Here is a 27,728-nt window from a genome sequence, read left to right as displayed (position 1 = left end):
CAGCTACAACCCAAATTCACTTGAGCGTTAGGCATGTCAGTTTGAGTACTTACTAAACTTTTCCTTTGTGTGTCTTGATCAAAAGGTTAATACACAGACTTTTCCTTATACTGCTCAGTTAAAGCCAAGTATACTTAGATTTTCTTTATACTTTTAACTAAAGGCTAAGTAAACTTAGACTTTTAAATATACTCTTAATTATAATCTAAGTATGCTTAAGCATTATTTTGTTAAGTATATCTGGGATAAGTACATGGAAAGTAAAGTGAAAGTGTACTGTCTTGAAAATAAGTATACTAATAGCATACTTTAATAAACTTCTTTTTTGTAAGGGTCCTCATCAGGCTGATCTGTCTCTCTGAACCTGTCTCTTCATGTGGGCCCTGTGATTGGCTGGACACCTGTCCAGGTGTGCTCCTCCTCTCACTCTCTGACAGCTGAGCAGGTGGGTGGATGAAAATCTGAGGATGGATGACGTTTCCCAAAGTGCTGGACCCTCTGATGGTTGGCGTGTTTTCAGACCACGATGCTCACGTGGTGCTGAGGTGTTTCCTGCAGGAGCAGACTGAGAGAGTCAGACCTCCATGGTCCAAACCCTGAAACCAGCTCCAGAGGATCAGAGCAGACGCAGGATGTGGGAACTGAAGTTATTTTTTCACAAAGGAAGGAGGAGTGGATGTTTGTTTCTGATCTACTCATGGGATTGTAGTTTGTACATACGACCACTAGATGGAGTCACTGATCCATGTTTGGTCTGTTCAAACTTCTTCAAACTGACGTCACCGACTGAGTCTGAGGTGGATCAAAGGGTTTAAAGTTTTCATGTCTCCAGCTCAGTGAGACCATGCTGGACCCTGAGTCCAGGAGGCCGAGCACCAAACTGTCCTGTGAGGAGGAGCCTGAGCCTCCACAGAGCTGGGTTTACTCCAGGAGCAGGTGGACAAAGCAGGTTTGTTGTTTCAGCAACAGAATCTCAGTGTGCTCAGAGTCTGCTGATCAGGCTGATCTTTGGAGGAGGAGAAACTCCAAACTTTCAGTTTAAATCAGGATAAAACAGTCGTTATATATCACCATGAAGCTGCTGCACAGACTAAACACTGACAGGTTAATAAAATCTGCAGCAGCAGCTTCAGAGACTGTTAAAACTACATGATCCAGTCTCTGAGCCCCCCCTGCATTCCTCTCCACCCGTCCTCTCCACCCGTCCTCTCCACCCGTCCTCTCCACACGCTGCAGAAACTCAAACCTCCGTCTGTGTTCATTCACAGTCAGACTCCAAACAAGCCGTGTTTGGGCTGATAACAGCAGTCTGGGTACAGGCCAGCAGGGTTTACAGCCTGTTTCTCTGACCGGGGCTGCTCAAAGAGGTCTTTGTTCACAGGGCTGTCACAGAGGAGGCCCCCCCTTCCTGTGAAACCTACACCAACATGGAGACGACAGAGAGCCAGGGTGTCCGGATGTTTGGGATCTTTATGTTTCTGATAAAAAAAACTCATCGAGGGGGAGCCGCATTAAAACACCTCATTTAAAAGCTTGAGGGGACAGGAAGAGACTTCATTTAGAGAGTGGAGCAGCTTTGTTTTTCCCTGTTTGGGTTTTAAGGCGGGTCAAGTTCCAGTCACACTACAAATCCCACAATGCATTGCAACAAAATCTCATTTCACCTTCTAAAGCAAAGTTTTCACACCTGTCCTGAGGATTGGCAGACTTTCTGCAGGAATAATGCTCAGTCTGAATAAACCTACAGGACAGAAGTCTGTCTCCCCCTCCTGGCGGTAAGCGGTATTACACAAATGCTCACAATCATAACACACTTGTGGTATCCTTTACTTTTCAGAGCTTTTGGTTAACTTTCTGGGAAGATGTGATTATTTTCTCTTTAATCACTAAAACATTTATTCTGCTCCTCTGTTTGTATGTTATTAGCATGTAGATTAGCATGTAGCTGTGGTTAGCAGCGAGCTGCAGGACTCCACTAACCTGGACCCCCTTTGTTCTGTCTCAGAGCGCCTTCCTGACCATGATTTTCTCCATAACCTTTCCTCCATCTCTGCGTTAATTACAGGCTTTGTTAGCGTGACATTAGCGTGCTCTTAATTGGGACACTTTCTGCAGAAGCGTGCTGTCTCTGGCTGTCCCTGGTCTTATTGTGGAGGCCAGCAGCAGCAGCAGTAATTATGATGCAGGAGCAGTTATCAGAGGCTCTGAAACACCAATAATTAGAGTGTGGGCTGGTGTAATTGTAGCTCAGGACTCTGAACACTTCAGGAGGATCTGAGGGTCTCTGCTGCCTCAGTCTGACACCGAGCAGTGAGACGAAGGTCAACCTGGAGGAGGAAGTGTGACGATTATACCTGAGTTTTCTCTGAACACACAGAAGTTAGTGATGTGGAAAGTGTTTCTCCTCACAGTGTGAGAAATCACCCACACACAGAAAGGTCAGAGGTCAGCAGGTCTGATGAAGATCTGTGATAATTAGTCTGTTATTTACTTTACTGAAGCTCCAGGCCTCATGTTTAAACATTAACTCGCTAAAGCTGCTGAATACTGAGCTACAGCTGCTATAACCAGAGATTGCAGGATCATCCCTGCAAAGATCATTAAATATAATTATTACAGAATTTATAAAACTATTTTATTATCATTATCATATTTTAACTATTTTATCTTTTCTTTTCATTATTTTTTTATTTTATTTGAAAACAGATATGTAAAAAAAAGAAAAATGTATTAAAAATAATTATCATTATTTTTATTGTTATTATAATTATTGTTATTATTACTTTTATTGTTATTATTATGACGATTTGACTATTTTATATTTTCTTTTATTATCTATTTTATTGTATTTTATTTATTCTTGTTGTTTCATATATATATGTGTGTATTTATATATTTTTATAGATAGATATATATAGTGTTTAAAACAATCACTTGGACACAGATATGTAAAAAAAATAAAAATAAAAATAAATAAATAAATTATAATAATAACAACAACAACAATAATGATAATAATAATAATAATAATAATAATAATAATAATAATAATAATAATAATAATAATAATAATAATAATAATTGTTGCTGTTATTATTATTATTATTATTATTTTTATTATTATTTTATTATTATTATTATAATTATTATTGTTAATATTATAATTATTATTATTAATTAAATAAAAAAACAAATTAATTAATTAATTTATTTATTTTTATTAACATTTCTGTGTCCGCATGGTTGTTTTAAACACTTGGTGCAATAATTACCAAATTTTATACAAAGTTAGAAATATTAAAAAAATGAAAAAATGCGTAAAAATCCTGAAGAGATATATTTAAAAATCACTGTTAAAAGCGTTTTTTACACATTTCTCTGACACAGTGGTCTGAGGGATTGATATGAATAACAATAAAGTTAATTTTTTGAACAATAGTTGTGTTTAGATTCATTTAAAGCTCGTATTTTTTTATTTATTTTACCAAAGCTGTTATTCACGGGGTTGCTGGATGTAAACAGTTAACTGGACGTGTAACGGTGACGTGATGACGTCAGACGCTGGTGTGCGCTGCTGCGGGCCTCAGTTTGCTCAGAGGACCAAAGATCCCAGAACACCGACAGACTTGATTCGTCCGGATCAGCAGCAGCAGCAGCAGGCGGAGGACCAGGCTCAGCATGGGAAACTGTCAGGTACGGATCATTTCTTTACAGAGACCGGATTACAACTCTCACAGTGACGGATTATAACCCAACGATCAGCTGATCAGCTCCGTTTGTACTGGAGGAGACTGGAGGAGGATCCAGAGGAGGTTTGACCCTCAGAGTCCAGAGATTCACGACTGATTCATTTCTGCTCCTCTGATCAGAAAGAGTCTGAATTTATACTGTTTCTTTAAGACGACAGCTGTGTGTGTGTGTGTGTGTGTGTGTGTGTGTGTGTGTGTGTGTGTGTGTGTGTGTGTGTGTGTGTGTGTGTGTGTGTGTGTGTGTGTGTGTGTAGAGCATTCAGCCACTCCCCTGCGGAATGCATCACAGCTCCGTTAGATCAGTATGTAAGTGTGTGTGTGTGTGTGTGTGTGTGTGTGTGTGAGCATGTGTGTTATGCAAGAGTCCGTGGATGAAAAGAGGGGCACAGTGTGTTCATTCAGGCCCGTTTACCCCCCCCCCCCCCCCCCCCTGATCGCCCTGCATTGATCTATGTTTTCTAATGCACCATTCTAACAAGAGTTACGGTAATTACAGAAAAAGTCTCTAACAGCTGATTAGTCTTTAATTTAATGTTTTTATATCTGACAGTGACAGAAACTGAAGGACACATGCTCCATGGATTTATCTGAACTGTGTTTTTTTGGTGTTTTTGCATCACGGTGACTTTCATGGAGGAAAAACTCTGATTTTGTGTCAAAAACAAAAAAATAAAGTGATGACGCTGCGCTGATGCAGAGCGTTTCTCACTCAGATCTCAGGAAGTGAAACTTTAACACAGTTTCTCCTGTTTTGTGTCTGAATAACACCTCCTGTGTTTGAGGTTTCAGACTCCTCAGACCCCTCCTGGCCCCTGGACCACCCCGTCCTGACTGCCAGTAACTCAGGCGCCCCCCCACAGTTTGTTTAAAGACTGTGGCCCTGAATTCCTGGTCCCGCCCCTCCCCCATCAGCAGCTGCTCCTGCGTGGTCGTCCTGACTCTGTTCTCCAAACAATGATCAGTTTGATGGAGCTGGACTGGGACCAGGATCTGGTTTCAGCTCCTCACCCTGTGTTTGTGCCCACAGCCCACCATCGTGCCCTACGAGGACTTTGACGTCGTCGCTGACATTAAGGCCATACGGAAGGCCTGCAAAGGCTTCGGTGAGTGTGACGGCGTCAGGAGGAGCTGTAGTTTTCTGGTTTTACACATGCTAAGCTTCGTGTCACCTGTGTCACCTGTTCAGGAACGGACGAGCAGGCCATCATCGACATCCTGGCCAACCGCTGCTCCTTCCAGCGTCAGGAGATCAAGCAGGCGTACTTCGATAAGTACGATGATGTAGGTATCGCTCAGGGTCAGACACGCCTCCATTCTGCTTCAGACTGTGTTCACTGACGCTCCCCCTCCTCCTCCTCCTCCTCCTCCTCCTCCTCCTGACAGGAGCTGGTGGACGTGCTGAAGAGCGAGCTGTCGGGGAACTTCGAGAAGGCCATCCTCGCCATGCTGGACCCGCCCGTCATCTACGCCGTGAAGGAGCTGAGGAGGGCCATGAAGGGAGCAGGGACTGACGAGGACGTGCTGGTGGAGATCCTCTGCACCGCCACCAACGCGGTGAGTCGCTGACCTTCACCTGCTCCAAACCTCTGCAGAGAAACTGTTTCAGGGCGTTTGTGCTTTTTACTGACCACCTCTGTGTGTCTCTCCTGCAGGACATCGCCATGTTCAAAGAGTGCTACTTCCAAGGTGAGCTGACAGCTGACCATCCCGCTCTTTAAAGCTCCCATCTCCTGCTCCTTTCCTCAGTTTAATCTGGATCATTGATGTCTTCATGAAATGGTAGTAACATGTTTTGGTCCAAAAAGCCAATAAATCAAGCACAGCAGCATTGTTTCCAGGCTCTCATAGCCCCTCTGTTCAGAACGCTCTGATTTAGTGGGCGTGGCCTTCATATGTAAATGAGCCACCGCTGATACCGCCCCGCTCTTCCACGTCACTGAGAGCGGCGCCACGAGCTCTGAGTGTACAATGTTTAGAAAACAGAGAAGCTCCTTTACCGTAACATTACAGGCTAAAACAACAGGCTAACTGCAGCTAAAGTTAGCATCCTGAAGCTAACACAGAGACAGGGGGGACACTGAGGAAAAGCTCTTCCATCTGCTCCACAGCACACAGCATTTAAAATACTCACATTTCCAGGGTCCCAGGTTTGTTGGAGGATGGTTGGTAATGCGCCTGGATTCAGGACCAGTCTATTGGCTAGCCCTCTGTTGGACTGTCCAAAGGTGGAAAAGCAGTCGGCCGTGAAGTGACTAGCACACACATGCTCAGTTTTACTGAGTGTAGCTGGAACATTTCCTGATAAATGAACTCTAGACACTTAGTCTGTCTTCTTCAGAGATGGGAAGCTTGAGCATGGAACTATGTGGCTGTTTACAGCCAAAAACAGAGCAGTGATGGCTCTTCAACTTTGGCATTCTCGGAGGGTATCTGCTCCGGTGGACCAATCAGGTCAGACTTGCTCCTGATTGGTCAAAAAAGGGAATCGCTGTTCAGCTTGAATGATAAAACTGAATCTCCAACACCTCAGATCCAGACTTCCAGGTTTCTGTTTCAGTTTGTAGAAATCTTCTGGTTGAACTTTTCACCCTCTGTTCCCTGAACGTCTCAGTTTCTCTTCCTCTTATTGTGAACTCTGGAGGAAGTGACTGAAGACGACTCATTCTGACCTCTTTCTGTTAAAGTACGGTCACCCTGTGTTTATCACATCCTGCTAACTGCTAACAGTGAGCGCGTCCTGTTCTGAAACCATGAATTCAGCTCCTTTAAACCTGAGGGTCTCAAACAGTTTTAGACCATGGACCCTTTCAGGTCAGGACCCCTCATTATAACGATCAGCATCATATTAAAACCATGTGATAATGAACAGTGTAGCATTTTCCCACGCTAGAATTAGGCGACTGATACTTTCCAAGTTATTCATTTTGTAAAATTTGAGAAATGTCAAGGCAGTGGTGTGCACAGAGGGGTGGCCCTGCGCTGCAGTGCATTCTGGGAGCCAAACATGTGCTGAAGTGCCCTCCTGGTTGGTAAAAATGTGCACAGTACGTGAAAATATGTGATTTTACTGGAGCAAGAGATCCCAGTCTGTTTATTAACAGGTCGGACTCTGAGGTGGAGTTAAATATTCACCTGAGACAGAGCAGGATGGAGGAAGCTAACCGCTAACCGCTAACAGAATCTGACTCTGCATTAACTCTGCGTCTCTCTCTCAGTGCACGAACGTGACCTCGAGGCCGACATCGAAGGAGACACGAGCGGAGACGTCAGAAACCTGCTCATGGCCCTGCTGGAGGTCAGTGCTCCTCAGTTTCTCCTCCTCAGTTTCTCCTCCTCAGTTTCTCCTCCTCAGTTTCTCCTCCTCTCCTGAAACTGAAACCTGCCGTCAGAGCTGCTGAAACTGATCCTACCCTCCCTGTGCCCACTCATGCCTCACACACACACTGATACACACACTGATACACACACACTGGACACACTCCAGACGCGTCTCATGAGTAAAACTGATCCTGATCCAGTAGCTGGTCGCTCTCCGCTGACTGTAACTTTCTCCTTCAGGGAAACAGAGACGAGACTTACGAGGTGGACGAGGCGCTGGCAGAGGAAGACGCCACGGCCCTGTTCGAGGTCTGTTTCAGTCCGTCACACACACACACACACGCTCTGTGTAACCTTCCTGTTATAACCTCAGACTGCTCTGTCGCCCCCTGCAGGCTGGAGAGGGGCGCTTTGGGACAGATGAGTCCACTTTCAGCTACGTCCTGGCCTCCAGGAACTACCTGCAGCTTCAGGCCACCTTCAAGATCTACGAGCAGGTGAGCAGTCAGAGTGACGTCTGTAAAGTTACTCTCTGTTTGCTCTCTCCTTTACCTCCTTGATCTCATATATAAATATATTTCATATTTTAATCTTTAACTCCTGCTCTGGGTCACATTTCTGCTCCTGCCTGTGTTAAACCTGCAGCACGTCTGTTTCTGAAGCTTTGTTCATGAACTTTCTCTGCACAGCTCTCAGGAACTGAAATCCTGGACGCCATCGACAGCGAGACGTCAGGGACTCTGAAGAAATGTTACATCGCTCTGGGTATGAGACCTGATCGTCAGGAATTCAGTGTGGAAATCATTTTTCAGAGCATGCTCATGAGCAGATAAAGAAACCACAGAGTGAAAGCATGAAGGGGGCGGAGCTAATCTGAGGCAGACCGAGCAAACACAGATCAGCTTCTCTGTGCTGGAGGAACCTACACAGGGTTTTAATGACACATCTGTTTCTCTGCTTCCTCCTCTTCTTCCTCTTCTTCCTCCTCTTCCTTCTCTCAGTGCGAGTGGCCAAAAACCCTCAGCTCTACTTCGCTCGACGTCTGAACAAAGCCATGAAAGGAGCGGGCACCGACGAGGACACGCTGATCCGCATCGTCGTTTGTCGCTCTGAGGTCAGACAAACATCCACTCACTGTTTCTGTTTGTCTCCAGCTCCACAATTTACAGATGACACCACAAACAAAGACTGGGTTTGTAAAGAGAACAGGGTCAGGATTAGATCCAGAAACAGGACTCTAATCTAGATCAACAGGAGATCTAAAACAGGATCAGGAACTGGAGAACAGGATTCAAAGGAAACAGGATCAGGAACCAGAAAGAGGTCAGGGATCAAGATGGAAGTGTCAATGAAAAACTATCACAATATCAACAAGTTTAAGAGAAACTGGATCAGAAAGAAGACAGCACCAGAAACCTGTAAGGTCAAAGGTCAAAGACAACTTTATTGTCCCCACAGGGAAATTTGTTTACAGCTGGAGATAAACAAATAAATAAACAACACAAAATCATCCACACCAAGTTCTTAAAACATCAAAAACACAAAGCCAAGCAGAAAGTCTCCAGCAACATGAGGAAAAAGAAATAGATACAAAATGTTTAATACAGTAAAAGCAAAAAAAAAGAACTAAAAATGATAAAAATATAAATGTTTAAAAAATAATAACAATAAAAAAATGTAAATTTATACAAATAAAATGATAATAAATAATATAAAACATTTTTAAAAATAAAAATTATTTAAAAAAAATCGAAAAAATGTAAAAAATAATGTAAAAAATAAAAATATTAGAATCATAAGAAATAAAATGAAAATGTTTAAAAAATCAATATGATTACAAAATAAAAAAATGAAAAAAATCAAAATAATTAAAAAATGATGAGAAAAGATAAATGTTTCAAATATAAAAATGATTACAAAATAAAAATTATGTAATAATTAAAAAATCTAAAAAATTATTAAAATAAAAAGAACAAAATTAATAAAACATTTTTAAAAATAAATGTTTCAAAAATAGAAATATTGAAAAAATGTTAAAAATGATGAAAAAAATTAAATTATGAAAATCATCGAAAAATAAAATGATAACAAATAAATTATAATGTTTAAAAAATAAAAATGATCAAAAAATGAAAAATAATGAAAAAAAATTAAAATGATAAAACAATGATAAAAGATAAATGTCAAAAATAAATCAATAAATAAATAAAAATAAAAAGATTAAAAAAATAAAATAAAAATTATTTAAAAAATGATGTAAATGATATAGACAAAAATAAAAATAAATAAATAATTAAAAAATATTTTAAAAGGTGCAGTGCAGGTGAATTGCAGCGCAATGGGCCAGAAAGTTTAACAGCTACTCGAAGCTTTGTATATGATCAGGTTTCAAGATTTCAGTTTTTAAATGCTGTAAGAAAGGTCAAAAACAAAACCAGAACCAGGAACAGATCTGAGTTTTCAGTGGGAATAGGATCAAGACCAGGACCAGGATCAGGATCAAGGTTTTGATTAAAAGCAAGAAACAAGATTTGGATAAAACCTGGAGTAAAAACAAGACGACGAGCTGAGATAATCACACAGGAAAGGGTTCAGATCCAGGATCAGGATCAGGATCAGGAAGAAGTTTAGGTGATCAAAGAGACCATAACCAGACAGTCTCCTCCTCTCTCCTCCCCTCTCCTCCTCTCTCCTCCTCTCTCCTCCTCTCTGCTCCTCTCTTGTGAACAGTTTGATCTGGAGACCATTAAAGACCTGTACCTGGAGAAGTACGACGTGTCCCTGAAAGACGCCATAAAGGACGAGTGCAGCGGGGACTTTAAACGCCTCCTCCTCGCCGTCTGCCACTGAAGGAGACGCAGCGAGCGTTTAACCTGTGTAACAAACTAACCCTGATCAGTGTGTGTGTGTGTGTGTGTGTGTGTGTGTGTGTGTGTGTGTGTGTGTGTGTGTGTGTGTGTGTGTGTGTGTGTGTGTGTGTGTGTGTGTGTGTGTGAGGCGTTAAGCAGGGAGCAGCTCGTGTCCGTCCACAGTTCATGTGAATCTTTGTGTCTCTCCTTTTTAACTTTTTCACCAGGCGTTGATATAAAAACAGCTTTAGAGCGGCTTCACGCCTCCGTCTGTTAACGTCAGTTTGTGTCACACTCTGGATTTTTCTCCGTCTGTTTTTAGAGCCACTGGATTTAACGGTCAGTTTTTAACACTGGGTACAGCAACAACAAGATCTTTATAAGAAAACACTGAACGATCGGTTTGTTCATGAAGTCAGTTCATCCTGCTGCTGTTAGTGTGTTCACTGTACCAGTCTTTCTCTGTTTCACTGTAACCCGTCTGTGGTCTGTCCTGGTCTGTCCCGGTCTGTCCTGGTCTGTCCTGGTCTGTCCTGGTCTGTCCTGGTCTGTCCCGGTCTGTCCTGAGTTGCTATGTCTCATGTCCCTGCTGTCCCTCTAACCCCCTCAGTGGAGGAGGTGATTGTGGAGGTGAAGGAGTGTGTGTGAGGTGGAGGAAGGAGCTGATTGGTGGAGGAAGGAGCTGATTGGTGGAGGAAGGAGCTGATTGGTGGAGGAAGGAGCTGATTGGTGGAGGAAGGAGATGATTGGTGGAGGAAGGAGCTGATTGGTTGGAGGAAGGAGCTGATTGGTGGAGGAAGGAGCTGATTGGTTGGAGGAAGGAGCTGATTGGTGGAGGAAGGAGCTGATTGGTTGGAGGAAGGAGCTGATTGGTGGAGGAAGGAGCTGATTGGTGGAGGCAGGATCAGCTGATTAGAGCAGATTATTTTATCAGAGACTTTTTACTGATTTTCAACATGTTGCAGAAACTTGACGACGCCAGAAGCACCTCAGCTTGTTAAACTAGTTTTTATATTTTACTAACATAGCTCAGAGATTAATATATTATTACTGTTTGTAGTTTTAACTGTTCAGGCCCAGTCTAAATGTGAAGAAACCTGTGTGAAACCTTTGGATGGTCTGAGTCCTTCAGTTTCTCTGACGGCAGCTGAGATTTGATCGATGACCACTGTTTGAGACTGAGCTGGTGTCAGCATCAGAGAGTTTGCCTCTGTAGCCAAAGATGTGAAAGTCTAACTGTTGATGAAGTTCCCTGTAACATCCCCATACCTCGATTTATTCAAACGTTTGCATTACAGAAACAGAAACATTAAAGTATTAATAAAGAGATCTCAAAGCTGGCTGGACCTTCATTTCTCCTCTTTAGATCCTGCTGTTAGTCATGGAGCTCCACAGGGATCTGTGCTCGGACCAATTTTATTCGCCTCGTGAGCCTCTTCAGGCTGAAACCATGAAGAAACCAGAAATCTGTTTTATGTTTACTGAAAAAAAAAACACAGTGTTCAGGTTTTAATGTGGTCAGAGTTCTCTTTTTTCATGCCTGGTTTGATGCTTCAAGCTTCACATTTCCTCATTCGCTGCAGTCTGTGAGACGAGGACACGCCCCCTCAGGCCAGCACCACTGCTGAGACGTTTCTGAATCAGAAATACTTTATATAACCTGGAGAGGGGGTCATAGTACAGCAGTAAGAAATAAAAATAGGATAGAATAAAATAGCTTTATAATGTAGACAATGATATAAATCAAAATGGAATTAACAATAAAATAAAAAATGATAAGTTAAGTGAAGTTTGCCATAAATCGACAATAATAGCAATACAATAAACAATGAGTACAAAAAAACAGTGTTTATAAGAGATAAAGTAAAATGAACATAATAAATGTGACAGGAGTTCAGATATTACAGTTATGAATGAGACGTTTAAAGAGTGTGGGAAAAAACAAACTTCGAGTTTCTTCAACCAGAATAAGTTTTTTGGGGGGGAAATTTGAAAAATCATTTGAACCCCTAACTGATGATGATGATGATGATGATGATGATGATGATGATGGCTGAGCCAACAGAGAAAAAAATAAAAGCAAGGAAATTTATACACTTCTGATGACAAAAAGAAACGTCAGAATCCTGACCTGTCCCTCTCTAAACATTAATCTTAAATTCTGACTTTATGAAACATAAATCAGTCAGGGCCAGTTTGTTTTTAGTGAGTGTAGCTGGGAAATGATCTTTCTGTCTTCATGAGAAAATTACAGGGAGTTAAAAAAAAAAAAGTCTACAAAGACATTAAAACAATTTGGTTAATTTTCAGCAGCACTTAAAGTAAAGTAAGATTTAAAGTTATTTATAAACCTTTTATTCACAGACAGATAAAGAAATACTGTACAGAACAGGTCTGAATGTTCAGGATTTATTAAGGTCAAACCAGTTTAAAACCAGTATCTGATACAGTCTAATATAATGGGAGAACAGCGGTTATGTTATAAACAGGTTTGAGAAATACGACGCTGCGTGCTGTCCCTGAAGGCAGCGTTCCATCTTACGTCTCCTCCCTGGCCCCGCCCCCTCTCTGACAGACGCACGTCACGCTGTGGTCTCCTCTCCATCGGTCTGTGTTTACAGCAGCCCACGGTTTCTGGTTTAAAGGGTAGAAACGGGACACCCGAGGCCCTGCAGACCCCCACAGACCCAGGAGCTCCTCCCAGACCCGGATCAGGACCGGGACCGTCTAAGGTCGGTGTTCCTGCCTGTTTCCAGGCTGTGCTCGTCTTTCTGCTGGTAATTACAGTCATTAGCATCCATCTTGGTGAGAGATAATTAAAGCTGTGCAGGGGGACCCGGTGGTCCTGGAGAGGAGAGGAGGTTTTCCCTTTGTGTGTGGATCAGGATCACAGGGACTCTCGCAGGGACTCTCACAGAGACTCTCACAGGGACTCTCACAGGGACTGGGAGGCAGACCGGATGGAGGTTTGAGCAGAAACATGATCATTACCTGACACACACAGGTGAACAGAGCAACACATGCAGGAGCTCAGCACATCAACACCTGCAGGGAAAGAGGGGTAAACCCAGAAACCGGTTTGTAAAACCCCAAACCCTAAACCCTAAACCAGTCCGTCTGCTGATCGTTAATGAGCTGCCGTAAAGTGTGACCCCTGCTCAGAGCCAGCCTGCCGTAAATCATTCAGAAGATCAGCAAATTAACACGGTCCTGTTACTGCAGGAGGAGCAAACACAGTCAATACAGGTCAGTTTATTTTACACTGTAAAAAAAATCACTGTAAAATAACTTCAGTTATTCATATTTATAATACTGTACGTTTGATTACAGAATGAGGAATAACTGTAAAAAACTGACAGCAGAAATGTCCAGTAACTTCCTGTTATTCTACAGTACTTTTACTGTGATTTATTTTTACAGTGTAACGCTGAATATCAGTGTGTAACGACTCTTTCGTTGCGATTTCTGATCCTGAGTTAACGATGAGATTTTCATATTATTATTTTTTTTAACAGAATGAGCTCACAGACAAAATATGACTAAAAATGACTAAAAATTACTCTTTCTTTTTCTGCAACTGCAAAACAAGAAACAAGCAATGAATGCAAAATATATAACACACACACACATTTTTCCTCTTATTTTTATTAAACTAAAGAGAGTCCCCTTGTCGTTCTCTGAGTAACTGTACTTTCAGCGGGATTTGCTCAAACTGTGACGTCACATGAAGTGGACCACAGGATGAACCGTGTGTGTGTGTGTGTGTGTGTGTGTGTGTGTGTGTTTTCTGTCCAGGTGTGAAGATGTCCGTGTGGCAGCAGGAGCCTCCAGGTTTCTCCTCCTGCGTAGAGATCGACTCCAGCTCGGTGCGGAGCAAAGACAGACTGGGCTCCTCGGCCTGGCTCAAGCAGGAGCAGGACGAGCTCCGGATCATCAAGTGGGAGAGTTTCCAGACGGGGACGTCGACTGACGCTGTTCAGGACAACACGCCCAGCAGCGCCGCGTCAGGTAGAGAGACACGCCGTCTGCTGCTTTGAAGCATCATTGATTCATAACACAGCTGATAAAAAGCTCAGGGGACACACTGACCGAGTGTGAGACTGTCTGCTCTTTTGTTTGATTGTTGTTTTTTCTCCAGGCCACTAGAGGTCAGTGTAGTGTCATGGCTGAAGGTGGCTGCAGGTGTTAAAGTCACAAAATCACAGACTTCTTTCAGTTTGTTTTTATTCCAACATGGCCTCGCCTCCGTCACCTGGTGGAGCTCAGAACAGGAGTCAGGACTGGTCCCTGCTCCACCCACAGATGTGCTGATCCAGACCAAACCTTGTCTCCTCTGCAGCCTCTCCGTCAGAGAGTCTTCCTCCCAGGGTGCTGCTGACCATCACCAAGCTGCAGTGCATGCTGGAGAGCAAGCAGGAGCGCATCGCGGCGCTGGAGAGACAGGTGGAGGACCTGATGCAGGACCGCAAGTTCCTCCGGAGCCAGATTGAGAACCTGACGAGTAACCGCTCCCTGCACATGTTTGCATCCCCGAGCGCCGTGGCTGAAGGTGAGTTTCCCCCTGAGGCTGAGCGCTGATCTGACGTGTCTGATCCTCTCTGAGTGACCGCCGTCTGTGTCGTCTCCACGCAGCCCCCAAACCCAGCAAAGTCCACTCTGAGAGCAAGTCCCGCAAGAGGGAGCGGGTCTCCTGCAGCTCCTCCGACAGCAGCCACAGCGCGTCTGAGGAGTCGGACTCATCGGAGGTTTCTGCAGCGTCCAGCGAGCACAGGAGGAAGAAACACCACAAAGACAAGAAGAGGTCCAAGAGAGGGAAGGACTACAGCCGGAAGAGAGGTAGGTCCACGCCGCGGCGCCACAGAGAGCTCTGATCCATCAGAGACTTATCAGATTTCTGCTCCTCCTCCCTGCAGCCACCGGCGTCCAGTACGTCATCCACCGCTACCAGCAGGTCCTCTCTGCCTTCATCAAGAAGAAGAGCATGAGCGAAGCCTTCCGCCACCTCGGCATCGACCGCAACACCATCGCCAACACGGCGTCCATCGCCGAGCTCCACATGGCGTGCAAAGACCTGGTTCCTCTGGTGGGCATGTTCCGCCAAGGGGAGGAGACGCTGGTCAGCTACGCCCAGAGGTGCACGCTGGCCATCGACAGCGACGCCGACCTGTCGCGGAGGATAGACCAGATGAAGGCCAACGGGGAGCTGCTGCCCATCTCAGGGAAACAGCCCAGGCTGCTGCATTCTCACATGCAGCCACTGGGGGGCGCTGCAGACAGCATTTTGATAGGTTAATGATGGTTCTACACGATGCCTTCATGACTTTCTGTTCCTCCGTCTCCCTCCACCCCAACAGACCGACTCACTTTGACATCACCAGAAACATGAGCACGTTTTGTCAATAGAGGCAGCGTTTAGCTCCGTTAATCCAGACGAGTTTTCCTCCTTTAAACTCTAAATCAAAGCTGTGAGCAGCAGAAAAACGTCTCATTGATCATCTTAAAAACAAACCGTTGATAATTTGTAAAATTTGGAGCAGGTCTCTGTCTGGATGTAGTTTTCTGGATCCTTTATTATGACCCAGGTCGCAGCTCTGACTGTTTACAGACAGACCTGCTGGATATGAACTGCTGGTTAAAAAACTTCATGTAGCATTTTTACATTTTTTAACGTTCACCTCAGAGGAAGGACAAACCTCACTGATCTGTAAAGATTTCCACGTTTTCTTTCAGCATGTGGGTTTTTTTATGACGCAGCCTCCAACAGCTGCTTTCACTCATTGTTTATTTAATGTGTCAGTTTGAAAACTCACCACACGGGGGCAGTGCTCACTCACTACATCATGGTTACTACTGTTGTCACTCCAAAATGGTGGAAAGTTAATTTCCATCCTCCCGTGTACTCTGTGTGTGTGTGACTCTGTGATTTCCTCTGACCTGATCTCGTTTCTGATTGGCTGAAGCAGCAGAGTGTGATTTTGACGTGACTGACGCTGCAGACTAATGAAAACCGTCTCGCCACACATGGAGCGCTCTGACGTGTCTTTTGTTTCTCCTGCTGGTTGTCATGTGATTGAGCGTAAACACTCCAGGGTCACACTCAGTCCCTGAAGGTAGCAGGAGCGTTGCAGCAGCGCCTCCTTATGTAAGCGCTGATGCAGTGCGGCTGGTCTGTACCTGGATTGGAGCGTGCTGTGTGTGCAGGCGTGTGTCTCGGCCCGGTCCAGAGGAATGGACTCCAGCTGATGCTCGCAGAGACCCCCTGAGGTGATGGAAAGTGTCGCCCTGCTGTTTGCTTTCACGTGGACTGACAAACGACGGGTTCAGAGCCATTACCAGGGCTGCGCCCGCGCCGTTTATCTGTGCACAGGACGCCGTCACTGTCTCAGCCGACCTATCAGCTGATCTTCCTCTCATCATCCCAAATCCTGGCCCCGCCCTCCCTCCCTCTCAGCCCTCCATCCTTTGTGTTGGACTCACTCAGTCATCCCTCACTCTGAGTCTGCTCAGCTGCTTTGTTTACAGCTTTCTGATGGTGCAGGGACACGTCTTGGCCAGGAGAGGCGCTAGTGACCAAGCCACAGTCCCTGTCACCCTGAGGGGACAGGTGCATGCTGGTCCGCTCGGCAGCGTGAGGTGGAGGAGGGTGGGTGTCTCCCTCTGCCAGCTCCTCTCCTCCCACCTCCTCAGGCACGCAAATGTCACTTCTGCTCTCCGTGTGGCGGTGTGTGGCGGCGTGTGAGGTGGGGGCAGCGTTTCCAGCGTTTCCTGCGTTTCCTGCGTTGTTGAAATGGAAAAAGACGCAGAGAGAGGCACAGGATGTTCCTGAGCTGGATGGAGGTTTGGTTTCTCCCTGAAGCAGGCGCCAAACTGCAGCCTCCACCTGCAGCTCCTCCAGACTGACAGCTGGGGATGTGCCGTTAATGAGTCATGGTGATGGTGCTCAGAGCTGGAGATGGAGATAGGATGTAGGCCTAATGGAGCCTGAAGCACGCTCTCCTCCTCCTCCTCCTCCTCCTCCTCCTCCTCCCCGGCCTTTTCACTCACGCTGATGTGAGGCCAGCTGCGACTCCATTTTGTGTCTTTACTGGTTGCAGGTGCCGCGTCATTGCAGCGGCTCAAAGTGCCTGAAACCAGTGCCTCCTCTTCCTCCTCCTCTTCCTCTTCCTCTTCCTCCCGTCCAGCTCTGATTCTGACCTTGACAAAAAGAGCATCTGGATGTTCTCGCTGAGATCAGCTCGTGATGAGCCTGTTCAGCCTGGTGAAGTGGTGAAGTGGTGAAGTGGTGAAGTGGTGAAGTTGAGGTTGTGTTTTGCTGTTTTGCAGGTAAAGTGAGCACAGTGCACGGCCTGCTGCGCAACCAGCTCCTCAGACGAGTTACGTAAAAGATTAAAAGGCCTGTAATGGAGAAAAAGAGCTTAGAGAGGAACAATTGATTTCAGCCTGTGTGGGGAGAAAAGTGCTCCGCTCTGAATAACGTCTCCTTCTCCAAATAACTCAGATTACTCTGAGATGTTGAGCAACTCGTGTTTGGCCCATTGTTTGTGTTCTCACACACTTCATATTCAAATATGAGCCTGTGTTTGTGACCAGCAGCATGTTTTTAGGATTTATCTCAGTCTGAAGTACAAGTTATTAGCTGTTCTCTGAGAAACTGTTCATTTTTATGTTCTGAGCACGGCTCAGATGGAGTTTATGGTCTTATTTTAGAGTGACAGAGGAGTCTCAGCTGTTTAAAAACAGAGAATTGGTCTGAATGAAAAGAAAATGTGAATTAATTCAAAGTTATGACATGGTTAGTCATCATGGAGATAAAAGGTTCACTTTACAGGTCTGCAACCAGCAGCTCTGTGACTCTTTAGCAGTGGCTCCCTGTAGCTTTAAAAAAACATTAAGGAATAATTTTTTATTTTTTTTTTACAGAGGGTATTGATGAGTAACAATGTTGACATTAAATAAGAATTATAATTTAAAATTTCGTTAAACTAAATATTCATCACATTTGTTGTCAAAGCCTTCCACCGCTCTACTTTACACAAATCTGGAAAAAATAAAGAGTTTTATTCTGTGTGGATGGATTCATTTGACTGCCAACCTGCCAGCTTTATATGCATGCTTGATATTTTACAAGAAACTATCAAACAAAAATGATGAGTTGAGTGACATCATCAACATATCTTTGCAAATCCAAGTATTCCTGTTGTGGCTCTACCATGTCAAAATTCAAAAGCTGCTCGTTTTGATAATAATGCAGTATATTTCAGCTATGTACAGACTTTTTAACTGTTTTGTCTTTTTTATGTAGGTAACGCAGAGTTTGTGGCGCTGGAATGACTTTAATCCTGGAAAGATTAGGTTAAGTGGATCCTTAAAGGTTGCTATGGTTACAGACCCCTGCATTAGAAGACAGTGAGAGAGTGGGCGGGGCTAGCTCAGCCAATCACAGCGCGCCCGGTACGCGCGCGACCTTGTTGTTGATTAGCGGGTGGAAGAAGCTAATCTGCGGGCCTCAGATAGTGGATATAGTCCAAAAAAAATAAAAAGTAAAACCAGCCGAAGTGAAACGAAACATGAAATAGATTAGGAATTTTACTAAACGAGGGTGAAGCTTGGCTCGACTGTCACTTGCTTTCAGGAACCTGGAGAGCAGCACGAGACGAAGAGCGAGGAGCTAGCTTTCTGCTAACAAGGTAAGTGTCAAATATATGTGATTAGCTTGTGCTAATTAACAATTTACATGCAAAGTCCAGTGCCTGGCTTTGAGTCTCTCCCAAAAAAGCCCGAAAAACCGCCAACACGTCATCAGCCGGCTAGCCTAGCTCCGCTCTGCTCTGCCTGTAACAGCTAAGCTAGCTGTTACGTGAGTTTTTAAAGTCAACGGCTATTTAGCTCAAATCAAGAATATTAAACACAAGCCTGCTCGACATTTACACACTAGTTTAACTCATTTTTAAAGATTAACACATTTCAGAACACGAAGTGTCAAAGAGAGGCTTTTATAGGCCTCTTAACTTTGACAGAGCTGAGCTAGCTGAGTGCTAAGTGCTATGCTCGGCTAATTAGCCGGTGGCTCCTCACGCTGATGTACAGATTTGAAACCGACTTAACCTGACCCTCACCCTGAAAGTGGATTAGATATCCACACACATGTAAAAATACTTCATTAACCTGCTGCTTTCTGAAGAGGAAACATTGTTTTGGTCATCTCTATATTTATATCCCTCATTAGAGATCAAACCAAATGTGTTTTAGTGACTTGTACACTTTACCAGACACAGAGATCCAGGTTACTCATGCTTTTTAATTGACTTTAATGCTGCAGGCTGTGTCTGGTGTTTCTGAACACTCATGATGCTACTTTCAACCTGTAAACTTATGATACATCCCCCTGAAGCCAGAACAGGATCCTCCAAACTGCAGGATTTAGAGACACAGCATTAGTCAGCGGGGTTAGTCATGTTTTAGCCTGCTGTCACCTCCAGCAGATGTAAATGTTAGAAACGAGCGGACTCTTGGTTTGAGTGTGTGTCTGAGCCTCTTCACCTTTCCTCCGCCCTTGGTCTTCTCTCTAATGAAATCTTAAAATAACCTGCCTGCTGCTGGGAAAAGTAGGTCAGAGCGCCAATGCGAAGCCAATTCAATACAAAAGCATCAAGTGGTGCATTATGGGTATTTCCCCCTGTGGTAGAATTGAGGTGGGGGCCGGTGTGTGGATGCCTGTTCCTGTTTCCTTCCTGCAGAGGCATCAGATGGCAGGTGGAGACGTCAGCGGCAGTTTGCACGCACTCATAGCTTCTTCTTCTTCTTCTGCAGGTTAAAACACACAGAGACATGTTTTATTCTCCCAGCTAAAGTCTATCACTCCGGGTTATTCACTGCACCTTACTGTTGGTGGTGAGATGCAGTGGAAAACAGTGTGTCAGCTCCTGTTTTTTGTTGTCAGACACATCATGCAGACAGCCCGGGATGCAGAGCGCGCTCCTCTGCAGCTGATAAGATTCAGTCTGAAGGGTGAGGAGGGAGGAGCTCCTGCAGCCGTGTGGACGAGACCCGTTTCATGAGGTTTTAATGATAAAAACACTGCCAAAACCCCCCAAATCGTACTTACTTTATATTCAGTATAATAAGATATCAGTTTGATTATAAGACAAATACACACACTAAGATTTGAGTTTCTGCTCTGAAATAGGAGTAAACTCTACATTTTTGTCACTATATTTCAGCAGTGTTTGTGCTCCCTTTGTGAGGTGATGGTGTGTTAGTACGCAGAATAGATGGAGGAGCAGATACCCGCTTTAACAACCCATAGCAGACTAAATCCTTGTTGTCATGTCAGTTTTTCTTCCCCTCTGTCTCTTTAAACTCACACAGAAATCCAGCCAATGATATAATAGCCATTAATGAGACTTCTCTTGGCAATTATAAACCTGAAAAAAGAGCAGAGATGCTAATCTGGAGCTCTCCACAATGACAGCATCTCTGCCAACGCTGCTCGATCAACAAGTCTTGAGGTATTGCTGCTTGGCTCTCCATCTGGCTGCGGCTGATAAGAACTCACTGCGGGCTGCTGGGTAATAGCCTGCTGAGCTTAAAGGCAGAGGAGGAGGAGGAGGGGAATAATTTATTCTAGGGGAATCCAACAAACAGGGCGCTGTAAACCAAACTGTCCTCTCCCCCCGTCCTCTGAGGACATTCAGGCTGAAGACGGCCTCTCCTGGAGCCTGTGGGGTGGGAGGGGGGACACCATGCTGCTGCCGCTGTGATTGCCTCCAGCCTGGTTTTATTCCTGGAGAGATAAGATGGCTGCACAAACACATGAGGCACATCCACAACCCAACACGGCTCATGGTGTCTGTGATAATCGAGCTGAGCTGCAGAAATCAAGCCAGCACCATCACCAGTCCCTGTTCCTGCTCTGACACATGTAAAGCTGTGTGGACCTCTATTTTCAGGGTCAGAGACACTTTGGTTCGAGCCCGGGGCGTCCTCAGACTGACAGGAGAGCCTGTGGGAGAAGACGGAGCAGGAGATGATGAATGGATGTTTGCTGCACGCTCTAAAGGTTTTTGTCCTGTGCATCATGTTTGTTTCCTAAAACCAGAAACAGCAGGAAAGCAGAAAAACGGTTTAAAATATACAAAACTGCACAAGCTTCAAAATGTGAGTCAGTTTTTTTCTTTCTTCCCCTGAAACCAGCAAACTCATGTGACAGCTACGTCTTCGACTGCATCACTGGGACACGGAGGAGATGTGACGCAGAGGAATACGTAAGCTGACAGCACGAAGAAACCCCGGCCCCACCTTCGAATCCTGTTGGTTATTTGTTCGCTGACGCAGGACAGAGCAGAGACGCCAAAAAAAGAAGAAGGAGGCGAGATGGAGCTGAAAGTAAAATGTGTTTCTGAACATTTACTGATAACCAGATTTACCCCGTTACACGCCAGATTACTCAAACATCAGCCAACGCTGGGCTCTGTGTCTCAGCACCAGCCCGCTCTTTAACTCCTCTGACTCACCCTCAGCTCTGCAGGGATTTTTTTTAACCAGAAAATAGAGAAAAGGGATAAATTGTGAAGTTGAAATGACTAAAAAGTCAGTGTCCATTAAGCAGCTGTCACATTGTGTGGAAACACGGACAGATGAGCGGCTCGGCCGTGAGGGAAATGCTCCGACTGTCGCTCTGGATGATAGTCTTTCTCTGCCCGCTGGGAGTCAGCGCTCCGTGAAAAGAGGAGTGTGAGGCTGATTTCATGTCACACACTGTCTCTGCAGTATAATCTGATAGCCGCGCGCTGCCTGCGTGTTTCTGCTTCTTCTGCTGATGGAGGGATGCTGTCAGATTACAGGAGCTGGTCTTTTTCTGTGAATTCTTCCTGTTTGACCTCTGTTACAAAAACCACACGGAGCAGGAAGTCTCCTTTCACAGACACAGATTATTTTCAGGGTGTGACCACAGCGCTGGTGACTGCAGGAGGCACAGGTGCAGGTGTCGTCCTGGAGGAAAAATGCACGGTGGTGTTTAAAACCCAAACCATTATCTGAGAAAAAAAGAGTAGTTTGCATGAAATGAGATAAGCACAGTAAAGAATAAAAGGTCCCTCACACATTATCAGAGTTAAAGTCTGATAATAAGGAGAGTTACTGCACACATACAGAAGCTGCTGATATAATGTGTCTGGTTGATGTATCAGGTGGTAAATTTGCTTACTGCTCTTTCCTCGTCAGATGGACGGCCAAACACACCTGAGACACGGAGACATCCTCCTGATGAGACCTGCAGCTACAGGAACAGGTGAGTTATGGAGGAGATGACACTTTGAGAGCTGTTGTAGACAAACCTTTAAAGTGTGTCTGATGAGAGGAGCAGAGCGTGTGGACAGAAAGGTTTAGACTTAAACTCTGAGCTTTGGAAACAGACTCTGTGGCTGTAGAGCTGGATTAACAATCTGTGACCTGGAAAATGCTTCTTCTACCTTAAAGAAAGACAGAAACTCATGGACTCCATGTGTTCAACAGATTTTAAAAGTAAATTATGTGACTGTTGTCTGAGCTTTCCATGTGCAGAGATGATGTGCTCTGAAGTTTTCAGATTTGTTTCCACCAGAGTTTAAATTCGTACTTATCTAAAGGGAAGAAAGCAGTAAACATTCAAAACTCAGCACCAGTGTGCACAGACTTTTTAAAGCGCAGGGGCCAAGAAATAAAAAAGGCACATACAGAGGACACCTGAATGTGTTTTAGCTCCAAAGAGTGGCTGCAGCATGTGTTTAGGTTCTCAGGGGGACACTAGAAAAGCATTTGACACAGTCATTGGCTCCCTTTAGGCGTTTTGGGGCCTTTTCTTGGCTCCCAGGAGGCCACAAGGAGTGTGCAGGTTGGTTAGCTGTGTGTGGCTAACACTAGCAGAGCTCATACCCTCAGTCCTCCTGCAGGATAACGTTAGGCTGAACGATGTTGGAAAATAATCTGATTGCGTTTTGTTTGGAGCCATATTGTGATTCCTTTCAGCATGTGATTTTTGGGGGGATGTTTATCTCCTGCATTATTCACTGAACACAAGCAATAAACCATTAGTATGACCAACACAACAAAGGAAACTGTCAACATATAAAGATTTCTTTCCTGTAGGCCAGGCTGACATGTTATGATGAAAGGAGATTCCTTGATGCATGAACTGATACAAAAAATGTATCTTTATTTAGCTATTACAATTTATTAACTATATTTCAATCACAGCAGAATAATGACTAATTGATTTAGCTTCAAGCTTTGTAGATTTTAAATGAAATTATCATTAATTACCTTAAATAAAATCAGAGAAAGGAACAAAGCCCTGCAGAGCAACAGGCCTGGGATGAACAATATAAAATCATATATATAAAATAAATATATATATATGTATATATATATATATATATATATATATATATATATATATATATATATATATATATATATATATATATATATATATATATATATATATATATATATATATATATATATAAATATATATATATATATATATATATATTTTTTTTTTAAATGAACTTATGAAAAATATATTTTATAAAAATATAAAAGGTTATTTTCTGGGTCTTCTAATTTATTCTTTATTTTATTCAGTTACTAGTATATTCTTATGTTTAATGTTAAAATTTCTGTTACCCATTGGTTAATAATAAATGGGTCAGTTTTTCCTCATACCTGCTGTTGGTGATTACTGTTCTTTGTTTGAATAATATCACTTAATCAAGCCTTTTCCAACATGACAGACATACTACAAAATAAGTAATAAAAGTATGCATGTTTAATGCTGATATCATATTGGATTAATATCGGTATCAGCCAATACTCAATGCTGCAGCATCGGTATCGTATCGGAAGTGAAAATGTAATATCGGGACATCCCTAGAAATAAATGTTAATCCTCTCTTCTCTGAATCTCAGACTAAATAAAGAGCAGAAATGAGAATAAAACCAAATCTCTGGCTCAACCTCTGAAATATGTCAACATGTGGAGGGCACTGTTTTATAAACTGAAAAGAAACACTGTGTGAACAAAAAAATAAATATTAAATGTATAAAATTTTTACTGATCTCAGTAACAAAACACAATCTAAAGTAAATGCACTTTAATTATTTTTTTAATTGCAGCCTTTGTGATGTGAGAATTGCTTTTTGTTTGATTGTGATGTCGGTTTAAATTGGATTAGTTGTTCAGCCCTAGTTAACCTTTTCCTCACTCCAGTAGGTTTCATGTCAGTATAGCATAGACAGCCTTCATACAGCTTTAGTTTCAGGAAATAATAATAAAAACTAATTTAAACAGCTGGTAATTCTGGTGACAGCCTTATTTTAGGAGCTGATCCTCTGAGTTTAAATGCGCCTTATTTATGGTGAACCTTTGACCTCTAAATGTAGGAGTGCAGTCTCCTCTTCACCTTCGTCATGGCTTTACGGTCTCTCCTGAACCTGCTCGCGATCATCAGTAGCTGCTGTGCAAACCCTCAAGCTCTAACCTCCTGAAATCACCAAACCCTGCTTCATCCTGATGCTCGCCGCCGTAAAACGTCAGAAACTTTAACCAGACTTCAGGGGTGACGAGATGAAAACAAACGGACGCTGGGCTCAGAAAACCTGGTGAGAGGACTGAATGCTGATGAGGACATTTGCATCAGGGAGTTACACAACTCTTCTCCAGCGGGGAGAGGACGCCGTGTGCTCGCCGTGTGCTCGGCTGATGAGTCACCGTGGGAAACTCTGGAGATTGTTGGTCTGTGGCTGGAGGAGGAACAAACGCAGGGCGCCGCTCATGCCGTGTCCGATGGATGATGTGCTGGTCTTTGGGTCTTTCTGGATCCACTTCAGACGGACTCTCCTCTGTGACTGTTTGATAAACTGACCTGAAGTTAGTGTTCCTGTCTCTTAAATCCAAACTAGCTTCAAACATCAGCTCTTTGATTCATTTTAACCACATTTCTCTGCTCTTATCTCCATCTTCAGCCTCCGTACCAACCAACCAATCAGCATCCATCCTTTCATAGGAGGGGGAAGTTAGCGTTTGTAGCTTCAGCTCTTCTCCACTTTGTTTGGATAACAGTTTCCAGACTCATTTAAACCCTGAAGTAACAAAAGTAGACCTGAATTAGCATTTCTTTAATCCAGAGTCTGTTTCTTCCAGTTTATTATTAAATTAGATAAATTCTGCTCAAACAGGTGAAATGGTTCAGAGCTGCAGTGACAGATTATGGAAATCTGAATTCAAAGGCTGCTATAAATACACCTCCATCCAGCCGCTCACGTCTCACAACCTGCAGCTGCTCCACCTCTGTCACGCCGTGTGTGTCTCACAGGTAGTTCAGCTCTGTTAACGCAGACGTTTCTTTCCTGGCTCCTCCTCCAGGTGTTACTGTGTTCGCAGCTTAAAGAGCCTGTAAACACGGGGAGAGACGCAGAGACACAGACAGGAAGTGATGAGACTCCTGAGTGTAAACCGGCACAGCGCTGAAAGGAGAAAGGGCTGCTGGGATTAAAATGCAGCTTCCTGCGTGTCTGTGGGTGCAGTGATGATCTCCTAATGATCTTTTTATCCACTCACAGTCCCTGCGCCCATTGAAGAGGCTCATCATGTGCTGTCAGCCCCAGCTGGGGGAGTCACGGCCCACCGGTCTGCCACAAAGGCAGCCAGTCATTGACAGCGGCCACGGGCCTGTCAGGCATTCACGCCACGTATCTGTGGCCACAAAAGCCTCATCAGGCGCCGCATTCACTCAGCCGCAGACAGAGGAGCTGCAGAGCCGGGCCGGGTCTGATCTGCATCACAGAGGGACCAACAATCAGGCCTCTCCTCAAACCTCCTTGAAGTGATTCGTCCTGATTGTGTGCGACACGGTGCCGCTCCTCCACCCAGGCCTGTGTGGAGTGGGAGCGTGTGATTGGAGCAGAGCAGGAAGGACAGCGGTACGCCGCTTCACCGTGTGTGTACGAAACAAAACGAGCAGCGATTGGAAGATAAGTCTGTTTCTTTCTGTGACCTCAGCTTCACAGCTGCAGGGTCAATGAGGGAAATGGAGCCGGTTCGATCCACGCTGAGGTCCGTTAGACCCACATTAACCCTTTAATGGATCTGCAGGACAGAGCGGGGCGCACGCCGCGGGCTCTGATGACGGGGGCAGCGATACGAGGCTCATATTGATCCTCACCCAGTGAACGCAGAGACAGAGTCTGTTAATCAATCAGTCAATCAACCTTCATGAACCGCTGCTCGTCCTTCAGGCGGCCATGTTACCGCTGCAGCAACAAACAAACACATCCCACGTTTGTAAATCCAGCCTGAGTAACGTTGGTTTCATGTAGAGTGATCTTTCTGACCTCGTTTTGTCTTTAAATAACTTGAAATCAGACATTTCTCTGGACTGACCAGGTGAATGTGGCTCATTGAGTATAACCAGACAATTTTAACGTAAAAAATGCACTGATCCAACTTTTGCAGCTCTGATACCGATATCTGAACTTTGGTATCAACCAATACTGATCGTGATTTGATACCAGTGTTAAATAATAACCTGCATGCTCCACTGTGGGATAAGTGTAACGTATGTTCACCTTTAAAGGTTACTTCTAGCATAAAAACCTGAGGATAACATGAGAAGAGAAGGCTATAATATCAGCAGCTCTAAACTCAAAAAGAGGGAAATGAAGCAGATGGCAATACTCAAGAAGGCACAACAGACTGTTGACGAGGTTTTCAGAAATATAGTTTGTATTGTTTTATAAAGGAAAATAAAATGAAAATAAAATAATAATAAAAAAATCTCCTGAACAGTTTTGTTTCAGTGAGTTCACTTCACTCTTCCAACCCAGTAACTAAAAAAACTCAAAACTGAAAGTAGTTTTCTCAGGTGAGCCGTAGTTATGATTGTCCACAGGATTCAAAGTTCAAAATACTTTAAAAAATGTTTTGTTTTCTCCTCCAGAGATGCAACAGTCCAAAAGGCTGGGAAATAGTCTCTTTCAAACAGAAAGTTTATCTGGCGTGGTCGTTGATTCATGAACAGATTCGGTGTTGTCGTTCGTTGCTTCAGCTTCAGTTTCTTAGTAACTCAGTCGAGAAACGAGTGTCTCAGGCACTTCCTGATTCATGCTGAATCCAGGAACGTGATTGGTTAACACACTCACCGCGAGACCACCAGAGACTTTACATAGAGTGAACAGTGTGGCTCCATCATTTCTCATTGTACGGTTTTGAAGCCAAAATTCCTCTGTCTCAGGCGCAGCCATTGGCCCCCAGAGTCTGTGCAGTAGAGACTGTGAGGGATTCTGGGAAAATCTGAGTGGAGCTGGGTGACAAAAATAATAATTATTTTTTTCTTTCGAGAGTCTGATCACTTCCTGACTCTACCTCCAGACATATTTTACAATCCCTGAAAAAAATACACGAGAACGTCAGCTGTCAATCATCATTAGACGTTACATAAAGTCTCGTTTTTAACCTCATATAACTAATGAAAACAAAACTTTTCAGAAAAAAGAGGACTTGGATACAAGACAGCCAAATGATATCTTCAAATCACCACAACAATCAGACGTGAGAAACATTTCTACCAGGTGTATTAACTTTTTAAACTTTGACCACAGCCCATCTGGAATGACTGGGGAGATGGATTTTTGACCTATACTGCAGCCAGCCACCAGGGGGAGCAGTTTTTGAGCCGAGCAAGATGATGTCCATTTTTTTTACAGTCTAAGCAAATAACGCAAGATCTAATGTAAAACTCAAGATTTTGAGAAATAATAAATAAATTAGAATCAA

The 27,728-nt window shown here is 43.9% G+C and overlaps 3 protein-coding genes across 5 annotated transcripts in view; all 3 read left to right on the top strand.

Moving 5' to 3' along the window:
* The first annotated feature begins 3,534 nt into the window (after positions 1-3,534).
* Positions 3,535-11,251, top strand: anxa13 (annexin A13). Its single transcript, XM_074693928.1, has 11 exons — positions 3,535-3,693; positions 4,777-4,852; positions 4,936-5,030; positions 5,133-5,303; positions 5,402-5,435; positions 6,965-7,044; positions 7,308-7,376; positions 7,463-7,564; positions 7,757-7,832; positions 8,069-8,181; positions 9,798-11,251. Exons 1-11 carry the CDS (start codon positions 3,679-3,681, stop codon positions 9,915-9,917), a joined length of 951 nt encoding a protein of 316 aa, XP_074550029.1. The 5' UTR covers positions 3,535-3,678; the 3' UTR covers positions 9,918-11,251.
* A 1,249-nt stretch (positions 11,252-12,500) lies between these two features.
* LOC141807774 (coiled-coil domain-containing protein 106-like) lies at positions 12,501-15,695 on the top strand. 3 transcript variants are annotated; one of them, XM_074693977.1, is made up of 5 exons: positions 12,501-12,648; positions 13,712-13,924; positions 14,256-14,465; positions 14,549-14,752; positions 14,830-15,695. In XM_074693977.1, the coding sequence occupies exons 2-5, from the start codon at positions 13,720-13,722 to the stop codon at positions 15,207-15,209; spliced, it is 999 nt and encodes a 332-aa protein (XP_074550078.1). In that variant the 5' UTR covers positions 12,501-12,648; positions 13,712-13,719; the 3' UTR covers positions 15,210-15,695. The 3 variants fall into 3 exon arrangements, with proteins under 3 accessions (XP_074550078.1, XP_074550080.1, XP_074550079.1); XM_074693979.1 differs by having other exon boundaries at positions 12,501-12,693; XM_074693978.1 differs by having other exon boundaries at positions 12,501-13,162.
* Positions 15,696-18,362: 2,667 nt separating this feature from the next.
* The window catches only part of myo3a (myosin IIIA), a 71,780-nt gene continuing 62,414 nt past the window's right edge, over positions 18,363-27,728 (top strand). The window contains exons 1-4 of the mRNA XM_074693824.1: positions 18,363-18,603; positions 20,866-20,975; positions 21,110-21,301; positions 22,139-22,205. The gene's annotated coding sequence lies outside the window, so the exon portion shown is untranslated. The remainder of the gene's footprint in view (positions 18,604-20,865; positions 20,976-21,109; positions 21,302-22,138; positions 22,206-27,728) is intronic.

The sequence above is a fragment of the Halichoeres trimaculatus genome, unplaced genomic scaffold, assembly GCF_033239565.1.
Source record: "Halichoeres trimaculatus isolate MK-OKI-2021-1 unplaced genomic scaffold, fHalTri1.1 fHalTri1_scaffold_18, whole genome shotgun sequence".
NCBI classification, from domain to species: domain Eukaryota; kingdom Metazoa; phylum Chordata; class Actinopteri; order Labriformes; family Labridae; genus Halichoeres; species Halichoeres trimaculatus.
Note: the sequence above shows the minus strand (reverse complement) of the source record. Positions and strands in the feature narration are given on the sequence as shown.